Genomic DNA, 12065 nt, shown 5'->3' with positions numbered 1-12065 from the left:
ATAGAAGTATAAAATTTATTTAAAACCACCCACAAAGTTCTGTGTAATCAGGAATGATACAATTTGTAATAGTCTTTTTAAAAACTCATGACAAGATTTAAAATATATTTTCAATTACAGTATTCATTTAGCCTTATTCAGTTAGGACAATAAAAAAAAAAGAAAGTTTACGTTCTAAACAGATGAGACACACAAGAAAAATAGAACAGAACAGACAATTTCCACAACAACAATTTTTACATGTATGTTTCAATACTAGTATCAACATTTCAATGCATCTTGCTACATAAACATGAAATCATGTACAACAACTGCTTGCACCAAAAAACATAGCTTAATTAGATCTTTCAAGTAACATGCAGTCACAACTCACAAGTCTTCAAGTACTGCTGGTAAGGGTTCCCTTGTCTGCAAAGAAGATTTTAAGGTTCAGTTTCTCAGCTAGCGTAACTCTTCACAGCTTCACCAGCCTCATGAAGCTATGCCCAGTTATACTAGGAAAGAATCAGGCCCCAAATGTTTTTTGAGAAAAGAAGTAATTTTTATACTTTCTCCTGTAAATACTGTGACATAATGAAGTGCTTTTTCTTTCTGATTTTTTTCTCCCTGTACATCATCTTTTGTTTAAAAAAGTTAATTCTATGTTCCAGATCTAAATACAGTAGGTTGAAAACTGGAAATAATCCAAAACTTCAAATTCAAGGTTGATAAATAAATATCAAATGCATCCCAAAGAAAGAAAGAAAAAGAAAGAAAAGAAAAGAAGGAAAGAAAGGAAATGCTGACTTTTTTTTTTTTTGCTTTGGCATACTGTTAATTTTTTAATTTTGCGAAGCAGGAAAGAACTCATTAGCCATAGCATTTCAGTACAGTGTGTCCTTACATATTAACGTTCCTTCTTACGACAGCAAATTCTGAACAGTATTTATGACCTGGTATGATATTGTCACATTATGAAGAGCTGTCTCTTCCAAACCAAACAAATAACTGTAGAATAATTAATTGTTAAAGACTGAAGTGTCTGAATGTTTTTATTGGTTACAACTGGCTTTCTTTTAGTGGTGTTGGGATATCACATTTGTTTTTCTTGCCCACAGTTATTTTTTCATTTTGAGGACAAGAGATTAATGAAGTTCAGATGCTGCCTTTTGAATTGCATGGATTGGACTGGCATTCACAAAGTTAGTACGAAATCTGTTCTCATTAGGCTCTGCAGTATCACTGCAGTTTAGAAATTTAAGAATGAAAATAGATTTCCTTTTCCTCAAACTTTTTTTGAAAGAGAAGTTTGCATTGCATTGCGTTTTGCAACTGCAATGTAGTGGGGCTTGATGCTTACATAAAGCTTCCATTGGCCGCAAGGGAAGCTCTGCATGACTCAAGCAAGCAGGGCAGTGCCAACAGTTTCACTGTTGAGTATCACCACAGTTAGGGCAGGCAGAAAGTGTTGGCTTTTAGCTTTGTGTCTCAAAACTCACCCCAGTGTGACAACATCACACAATACTGCACACCCTGTTGGGTCTTAAGTCAGAAAAGAACTGAGTTCAGTAGATTGTCACAACCCCATTTTATATAATCAAGTAAAAGGGATCAACTTATGATGAAGGGAAGCAAGTATCTTAAGAAAAACTACCAAAGCTTAGAAATAGTATTATTGACAATTCTGTGAGATTTCTGGCCAAGCCGTTACCTAGAGGTACAAATCTTTTACCACATTCTCTTTGTAGACAATGTTGGGAAAAGGACAGCCAATGTAAATGAATACTTAAAACCTGATAAAAACCAAGCCAGTTTCTTTTCAACCTGTATTTCTAAACTAAGAACAATCTGGATGTTACCGGCCAGTATGTGCACAATAGGGATATCATGAAATTGATTTCAGATGATTGTACAAATCAGTCATTTGGTAACGGTTTTGATTTATACTACTGACCTTTTATACCATTATCAGTGTAATGGGATACTCTGAAGGATGTAAGCTAAATCGACATCCATTTAAGGCCCCTTTATCCTTTTAATGTGATGCAAAGGAGAGTAGCATAAATGAGAATCAGGGCCTTCATTCTTATTTTAAGACGACTCCCAAACCCTAGACCCTTTTCCATTACAATATTATAATAAAGATACAGATATACATGTAAAATATTGATCAGGTCACAAAACTTTCCACAACAGTATTAAAATGTTCTGTGGCAACAACTGCAATACTGAACATCAAACTAGCAGTTCCCTTGCTCCACTGCAACAGCACTTCTTTGGAATACAGTTCACCTGCTGTAACTGGTAACTCTGTAGATTAACTGCCAAATCTGTCCTCCCTTCTTATGTATGTAGGTTTTTTTGAGGTCTACACCTGCATCCTCTGACTTTATGAGGAAAGCTGGTAAGGTGTGCAAAGTGTTGAAAACAGCATTGTTAATCAGTCACACCAAACAGAGCAAGCCACCTTCATGTTAAGTTATTTAGCACCCCAGTCTTGCATTCACTGCAAGTATGCTGTTGGAAGATTCTAGCATTTTAATGTAAGTATGCGTGGAAAAATGACATATATAATGGTCCAGTAGAAGAAAAGAGAAAAAGATACTGTTGTGGGAAGAATTAAGGATAAAGCATCGAGAAGCATCTTGTATCTTTTAAAACTGAAGTTAAAAGTATGCGGTTAAACACTGTAAACAATGTTGGGATGATGAAGTGGGGAACTGGATTGAAAAAAGAATCGTAACGTCTTTATATCTCAGAATAAAACGGTGATGCCTTTAACAAAAGGCAGTAACTACTTAATTATTTTCTGCTCGAGCTCAATCAATTCCACGTGCTGCTACAGAGGAAGAACATCTTTTTTCCAAGCAGTCCTATGTTAGTTAAGGCATTTAACTTACGCAATACTTGGGTTTCTCACAAGGACTATGACTGATCTAACCAGAAGATGTAAAGAAACACTCCCGCTCTTGTAATTGTGCAGGGTCTGCAGCATCCATCTTATGTCAAGATTTGAGCAGAACTGGAAGAGTAACTCGAAAGAAAAGAGGGCATTCTGCAGAGATGCTAGCAACAGAAGCAAAAATCTTGTAGCCTGAGAAGAGATGACTTTTCCTTCTCAGGGGGTGACCAGTTTTCTGGTCTTGCAAAGTCTCTTTTGTTTGGCTACTTGCAGATATAAGAACAGAGTGTAAGAACTACCTCAAGAAATCTAAAAATTATCTGGAAAATTGATTATTTGATTTAAAAAGTAAGAAAACACTGATTGTGACAGGTAATGAATTGTCCCTCTTTCTTAGAATGAAAAAATATCCAGCTGTGATATTCTAGGCTTGCTATGAGAGAACATGAAGTAAAAAAAGCCCTATAACTGTCACACATAGAATAAAAGATGACTGAAAGAAACTGATTTCAGAAGAGTCACGAGGAGAATAAATTCTTACGATATTCCTGAGATGAAGACTGGCTGATTTACATACAAAGCAGCGACAGTGTGCGTGGGGAATTCACAAGCAGGCTGACAGCTATATTGCTAATGCTGAGTACTGAAGCAGATCTGCAGAGGGATAGGAAGAACTTCTGGAGTAGTTACAAGCATTTAAAGCATTCAGCAGCAGGTTATAATGGGATCTAGCACTGACTGTGAAAACAGCTAACCACAGCAGACGATCCATACAGAGACCATGGAGTGAGAAAAGTGGCTGTAGCATTCAGTGTCATCTGTACAGTGTAGAAAGCAATACGTACTAATCAACACTAGTCAAATTAAATGTTCTTCAGGGAGACAACACAGCATTATGTAGAATTGAGTCTTCATAATTTAGTCAAGTATGTAAATGGCAGTATTAAACAAAAAGTGTTGCTCACTCCTCTAAAATAACCAAAAAAATGTTTTAACAGGGAAGTAATAAACACAAAATATATTTTCAACCACTCTTTGGAAGAAGTGATCAGCATGTATACTGGTGCCTGATTAAATACTACTATTAGAAATCCTTGGTCTTTGAGAAAAGCTCAAGTATAAAACTGTTTATGTACTTATAATTTTGCGGCAACATACTGGAGCAGCATGTAGACAAGTTGTGAAAACTGTCTGACTAAACATCAGGTAATTCCAGAAGACACTAAAGCCAGTTTCTGTACTGTTCCACTAAGTAGCTACATCCTCAGGACTTTTGACACTGGCCACTCTGTTTAATCTTAAAGGAGAACATGAATATGTCACAGACTAAATAAAAAGTTTACAAATTTAAAGTTAGAGATACCAGAAAAAGGGTCAATATAAAGAAGTACCTCTGCAATTACAACGTGTATAGAGAAGGCTGTCCTAAAAGCTGATTGTACCTTCATAGCTTTGCCTGCGACTTACTCATGCTGTGCATCCCATCAGCTTTCCATATTCTATATCTTAATTGTGGGAAGGAGCAGCAGACTGGTGATGACAGCACTGCTCGCTACCTTGTTCATCTACACAGATTAAAGGAGGGGTGTGAGACTCTCTCTCTCTCCTCTTTGTTTTTTTTCTTGATTTTTTTTTCCTTGTTTTTTTTTTTTTTCCTTAAACCAGTTTACACAGGCAGAGAACAAATTAGTTTCCAGAGGAACTGTGGAAAGAGATGAATTTATACCTATATCCACAGCTGTGTGACACAAGGACACATCCTTACTGGTTAGAAACAATGCTGTAACACAGGCATTGCAGTGCAGCACCATGGTGTCACAATACTCAATGGCAACTTTCTCTACAGTTTAATCTTATGGAAAGATATTCCCTCTACACTTCCGCCAGAAAGTCAGATCAACACCTGATATAATTAAGAAGAAAGCCAGAATTTCCAAATGTGATTGGACTGTTCCTCATCTCTAACTGTGTTATTAAGATCAGATCATAGACAGTATCAGGGGTCACAGTTGGGCAGACACCTTTCACACAAGAAATAAAGCACAATTTTATGGAAGATATGTCACAAAGACCCTAATCTGAATTTTAGCAACCACAATAGACCTGAAAGAGAGTTTGTTCAACGCTGCCTGGATGTAACTGCCGTTAGCATATACAAAGTGTGGAAGTGGACATGCAGTTTAGTTTTTCATATATCTGAGGGCACAGTTATTTCTTCCTGTTAACCTAGAAATTACAGGATTTCTGTGGAAAAAAAGAGAAAAATCACATATATAAAAATGGATGACAAAGCTGATGACTGCTTGATAAAAGGAGCTAATTTAGAATCATAGAATCGTTTAGGTTGGAAAAGACCTTTAAGATCATTGGGTCCAACCATTCTTTCACATGAGAGTTCACATGAGTTCTTTCACATGAGAGAAATTTAATGGGAAGTGAAAGGGCAAGATTGACCTTACATTTTAAATATAAAACCATGAAGATGCAGTTTTACTAGCATGCTTCCATGCTAATCTCTCACTGAACAACCTATCAGATAAGAAAAATAAAAAAGCTGTGAAGAGCATAAGCCTGAAGGTGGTCTGAAATAGACCTGCCTGCATACCTGAAACTTGAGGTGAAGTTATTATGTCTCTCTATAGACCCTGAATCACTTCTCATGCTACAAACAATACAACCTCAGTGTTTAACCAGAAGTACAGCATTTACTCCAAATCTCTCTCCATCTGTCCTTGCAAAACCTATTAATTGTAGGGTTGCAAGGGTCTGAGTCGGCACAGACTTTGGTCAACTGTTACTCATATCCATCCAGTCAAATATGAAAATTGCATGAAAGCTTGATGAATGAGCACGTTGCAGTCAATGGGGCTGCAGCAACGTTAACAGGTCCCAAATTTAAATCACCAAATTTAGCGTAATACTGCGATGATGTTAAAAAGGTCTTTAAAAAAACCCCGAACAGGGAAGTTGTCATTTACCCATGCTTAACATAAAAGGTTGCTTTAGATACTACAGTTATTTCCTGTTCTAAGTGTAGAGAAGCACTGTCATAGGTAAGATAAGGACTTTTAACAGCAGTTATTCCTAAGTAAAAGTTAGCTTAGAAAGTCCTTAAAAAAAAAGAATAAATCTGAATACAACTGTTACAGCTAGAAAGTCACAAGTATTTGTAAGTCCTTAAAAAGCTTTTTGGATCTTGTGACTAAAATATTTATAGAAATAATTTTTTCTATTTTCTGTAATACAATAGCATGTTACAAATCAGCAAGCACAGAGAAACTGCACGAGTAAAATTCACTGTTTAATTGGGCGTGACTGCAGTAACTCCAACAGGGACTCAGCGAGCCAAACAGAATGGGCTCCTGCAGAAAGCACTACTCCTTCCCTCCAGCGTGAAGGTGGAGTGGTGGTACTGGACCCAGTGGAGAAAGGGATGAGAGACATTTCTTCTGGGAAGTCAGAGGTGTCCTGTGCTGGATCACAACAGTTTTTGCTAGCATACTGTGAAAAAGGATCAAAAGACAAGCACACCCCACCACCAGCCCACACCTGAATGCATTTTCTGTTTCTTTTTCACCAAGAGCACAGTGCCAGCTGTTGGAAACCAAGTAAAATATGCAGGTCTGACCTAGCCAGCTACCTTAATTTTAGATCCTGCTCCTGATCTGGCCATCCTGGAAGGACTTTGTTAAGGGGTAAGAGCAAATTACAAGTGGTTGTGTGGCCTGCAAAGGAAAGCAATACACCCACAGATTTGCAAATTTTCAGAGACAAATACTGTTATAAAATGATAACCTTACTCAAAACAACATAATTGGTGTACAAGACTGATAAATATTCTGAAATGTTACAATAAATAGCACACAGTTGTAAAAACAGTAAATAGTTGCATTTTCTATTCCGCAGTACAGCAATAGAAAATATTAGCTTCTCAAATCACAACCTGCTATGTGCCACAGCAGGAAGTAAAAGTGGCCAGCTAACCTGCCTGTTAGGTACATGTTGAAAAAAGTAGTTATGTGATAGACAGTCAAGGAAAGAGCACCGCGAATGATATTTTATTGTATAGGTATTTTTCTCATGTAAGTAATCTTAATAAAGTAGTAACTGTGAGTTTTAGCACCTATCAGTTAATAGCATTATGTTAAGATATACTTTTCTCTGTTAAAATTGCCATTTAAAAAAGGTAGACCTGGACTTACTTGTGCAGTGACTTGCCAGGGGCTATGTTTGGAGGTGTCCTTTTAGATCCACCTTTCAGTTTCTCACTTCTTTGAGGGAAGCTGCTGGTTTTTCAGTGGAACATTTTTATCTTTGAAGTCTCCAATCATACATAAGTTAAACATGGGCATTTGTACGGGAAGATTCAAATAAAAATGATCCACTTTAATGATCTGAACATGTTAAAAGTTAAAGCAATGGCTCTGTAAATTACTAATTTTGTGTAGAAAAATTGTTATTCACATGGGAGTGCTGAATGATAAATGATTTTTTCAATTTGCATTATAGAAACTAAAGCTATCAGCACTATAGTGAAACCAATAAACTAGTCTTTTCTGTAAATGATCGATCGTGGCGTTGGACAAGGGTTTTCAGATAGCAAATACATGAACGGAACAGCTAGAGAACGTACAGTACTACTTACTGTATGGACAGCTGGAATTCTTACTAATCTTCGGCTCACCAAAAATATACAAGTTTTAAAATGGAAATCTAAGGCACACAAAATACCATAATGATTTGATGTATACTGTATATTACATAGTCAAGAAGCATAAAACTGCTGGTACAAAACGATGGCATAATATTGTTTCTGTTTTATTATTATTTACAATCCCTTCATATCCTCTATTTGAACTAATATTAAGCTTTGAACTAAAATTTGCAGCATACCCGGTTTTTACAAATTTTACTTAAAATAGGTAAGATACAAAGAAGGGGTTCAATTCGGCCAACCTCTGCCATCAACATTTTTGTTAATTTTGACAGGAATCTGTAGAATTGAACCCAAGGTCATTACATAGTGATTGCTACTTCAGACCTTGCTCCTGCAAACACTATACGTGTATACATTTATACAGGAGAATAGTCTCATTGATCTACAGCCGCATTTAAGTATTTGTAGCACCAAGGTCCTAACTGGCACTATGTGTTAAAAATACAATTTGTGTACTTTTCGTACCGAAACTGTAAATATAGCGCTTACAGTTCAACTTTTCCAGGAAAAAGCACCTTGTCTAGGTTTTAAATAAAGCAGATCTAGATAGTTCATATTCCTCTGTTACAGCACCACTACATTACAATATTATCAAGTATATTATTAGTATCTTTTCACACTGGAAAACTCTGACCTCGTTATACCTACAGGTTACCCAGCCGGGGAGGACTCCGAGGCAGAATTAAGGTACAGCTTCGTCTCTGGGGCCTGATCCTGCAGCTCTCAGTCACGAGAGGAGTCCTGGCTTGAGCGGTCCTCCTGGCTCTGACTGGGCAGGTATGGCTACGCAGAGCTGTTCTCATGGAAGAAGTTGCAGGATGAGGTCGGTCCTTAGCTAATATTGTCATTTGGTAATTGGTTTAAATAAATAAGTTTAAAAAAGAAATACATAGGAGAGGAGAATCAGAAAGAAGAGTGGGATGCTACAGTATTTAAAAGCAATGGAGTGTCTGTTTTTCCTCTGGTTTAGCAAATACTCATTTCATGATATGTCACTTTTTCAACAGAAATGGAGAACATAAATTTCATATGTTTGGAAGGAAGAATACAACCCTTTCTACATGAAATGTAAAAATCACTTAAAAAATTTACAAAACATTTTGTAAAAAACTGAACTTAGAAAGCTGGTGAATATTACAGATAGGTTATTCTTAATGAAAAATTTGCTGTTAAATATTAGAAATTTCATACTTTTCCAACACTTCCTTTGTATTTTCCCCAATTTTTTTTTTTTTTCCAGAATAGAATAAGGCAACTCTAGGGGGTATTTTTTTAATCCCAAAACAATCCTACCCCTGAGGCATTAGGAACATTTGGTTGTCATATTAACTTATAATGCTCCAAACGAATGAGACTTATGCACTTATTGCTCAAAGAAATCATAACAAATGCTGCCGTTAAAAAACCAAATAATATTCATAACTCCCAATAGTAACACACGTATTGACAATTTCATGTTTGTACACTCTCTTGAAAATAATAAAATGTTTCTATATTTTATAACTGTTGTTTATATGCAACATAAAATCTTCGATGAAAAAGGGCAAGTCTAAAAACAATCACATATGCTATTAGCATACATACTGCAGCTGTAACAATATGGAACTCTACACAGCAAGAATAAAATGATTTCTTCTGTAGAGTATGCACAAACCTTAGACAATATGATCCTTATACTATACTATTTCAAGTTAATTTTAAAAATAGAAAGTGCTTTTAAAATATATATTTACAGCTTAAAAACAACTTCCAGCCATCATTACCAATAACTTCATTTCATACATAATGACAAATCTAGAGAAAAAAATTCATTGGTTTTCTAAAAGATTTATCTGCAATTTGGACTACATAGCAATGGTTGGAAGTTGTTAAAGCAATGGCACCATGAAGTAATAATTCAGCTTATTTATTTTTAACTGTTTGATGTGGTTAAGCACCAAGAGCTGTGTAGAGCTATTACTGTATAACTTGATTTAACACCATAAAATGTGAACCTGTTAAAATCCCTATAAATGATTTTTTGTAGTAAACAGACTTGATTTAAAGCACCAAAATATAAATTCCTAAAGGTAATAAACTGAATGATTCAATCAAGGTTAATAACCTAAACAAAATCTTTTTTAGAATGTATTAAAACTATACAACTTTTTTTTTTTGCTTAAAATGTGCTTGAGCACCACCAAATGTTAAAGTCACAGTTTAAGAAGAAATCCCCCCGCCTTTTTTTTTTTACCTCAGCCTTAAAATGGTTGAGATGAGCAAATAGTAAACGACACGAGACTTGTTCTTTAACAGCACCTTAAAGAAACACTGTGTAACACTGCACCAAGAGGAGGCATTTGATACTAAAACCTATGCCCAATGGTTGTAAGGCCCTGCAACTCGTGTAAGGGCATAAGAAGATACTGTTATTACATTATCCTTAGTTACTGTTAATGCTCTGCGTGATGGAATTTGGTTGAACTCATTGTCTTCGTAAAAAATATCTCTGTTTTCACTTGTTTGCTTTGTTTTCCTGCTGCTAGAGTTTAGTTCAGTATTCTCCGTTCCTAATCTTTCAGCTTCTTTTTCTTTTTCTTTCGCCCTCTCAGCCATCTTCGCTTCCCACATGGCTAAACCATGTTTTGGCTCATTTAAATTTTTGTGTTGGTAGAACACTAACGAAATTCTTGTGGGATGATTGCGGTTGGGTTTTTTTATAGGGGTGGTAGCATGGAGTTCACGTCTTGCACATTCAATTAAGATAGAACCATGAGAAGGTGCCACAGCAACCCCGCCAATGTCATCATCCAAAAAATTGTGCTCGCTGTCTGACCACATTTCCTCAGCTTTTTCTTCAGAATCAGTCGGTTGTCCCAGTGCACTGTTTTGCTTTTCGTCAACACAGTCAAAATCACACATCTGTTCTCGATGGGAGCTGCCCTTTTCCATTGGGCATCCATGGGAACAGTCAGCTTCGTTTCCGACTGCATCCTTTGCCGGAGAGCTTAGCGGTACTGACAAATCACAAGAGCTGATCATCTGTGAAGAAGGAGAATTGTCTAACTGAAGCTGACAATTCCGTTTGTCTGGCTGATGTTCAAGTATAGTGGGCAGGGGGTCTTTATGGGCTGGGGGGCCTGGAGCAGTGACCTCTGGAAGAATCGGTGGCACACCATTCATCTTATCATTCAGCAAAATTCCAGTATAATCTTTGACTGACACATCAAAGTTCTTACAATTAACATAAGGTGTCACGTGAGGTTGCTTACTACTGCATTCAAAATACCCGTAGGGAACTGAAAAATCTTGTTGAATATTAGTCACTGCTGTTATGCCAGGCTTATGTGCTAAAGATGAATAAGGATGTAAACTATCCACCTTGAAGGGGGAGGAAGCCGTATACTGTTTTAATAAGGAGCAATTTTTAGTAGTGTTTGAAGTATGTTTCATGGCATAGAGGTGATCGGAAGTCTCCATTTTTATTCCAGGTTTTAAAGCATCTGTTTTGTTCCCTAAAAAAAACGCACACCAAAGTGTAAGTACTTTTCCTCACTTAAGTAATAAAAATATAACTTTTATAATATTTTCATGCTTCCTTTCTAATATGAAAGATATACATGATGACTACAGATTTTTCAAACTAGTTATTTTTAGCTTTTTAGGGATATCTCTATGACTCCAAGTACATACATAATAACCTTGCTGAATTAACACCTTAACCTTTTCCAGTCAGATTGTTGGTATATATAACAGAAAGGGATTTCACAGAGGGATGAATAAAATAAACAGACAAAATGACATAACTATTCAGTCCTGATTCACACAGCCCAATTTTACACAGGCACTTGCCAGCAGCTGACTGCTGGCCTTCAGCACTACCCAGCCTAGCAGGAAGCACTATGTAGAAGTTTTTACATAATTGATGAAATTTAGTCTGTCTGAAATTAAGCCTGTGAAACAATCAAAATTCTTGGCTGCCTTAACCCCATATTACGATCAAAGGAAAAAGTGTGTTTATAGATCTTGTCCATCGCAGCAAAAAAGTTACTGAATTACGACTCATGCATTAGCAAGTAACTACTCAGAAATTTTCTTTAAAAAAAAAAAGTATCTGGGAACATACTCCAGGTAAATCCATCCTTACAAAGCTGCATCACGTTATTTGGCTGTCTTCCATCTAATTGCCACACACCAATTATTTCAGATCTTTGTGGAGACATACTTGTTCAATTTATGTCAGCTCCCTAATCAATTTCTAGTCCTGGCACACTGCAGCTGTGCTTGTTTGTGGAACAGCCTCCTGAAATGACTCATTCTTGTCATGGATAAGTTCAATCCAGAGTCCATTGGCATAATGGGAAAGAATTCCGTTGACTCTGATGGGCTTTGCATCATGCCCTGAAATTGCTTTACATGTGTTTTGCTGGCAGGCTGGCACCCCACAGAGAGCTCTCGCATATTCTCATAAAAGACTGTCTCTGTCAG

General features: G+C 36.6%; 1 protein-coding gene across 1 annotated transcript in view; it reads right to left on the bottom strand.

Moving 5' to 3' along the window:
• TET1 (tet methylcytosine dioxygenase 1) overlaps nt 1-12065 on the bottom strand; it is an 80093-nt gene continuing 68028 nt past the window's right edge. Inside the window, exon 12 of the mRNA XM_075025335.1 lies at nt 1-11092. Coding sequence (XP_074881436.1) covers nt 9951-11092 — 1142 coding nt within the window. The 3' untranslated portion in view covers nt 1-9950. The remainder of the gene's footprint in view (nt 11093-12065) is intronic.

The sequence above is a fragment of the Buteo buteo genome, chromosome 4 (genome assembly GCF_964188355.1).
Source record: "Buteo buteo chromosome 4, bButBut1.hap1.1, whole genome shotgun sequence".
Lineage (NCBI taxonomy): Eukaryota > Metazoa > Chordata > Aves > Accipitriformes > Accipitridae > Buteo > Buteo buteo.
The sequence above is the reverse complement of the archived record's forward strand: the minus strand, read 5'-3'. Positions and strand labels throughout refer to the sequence as shown.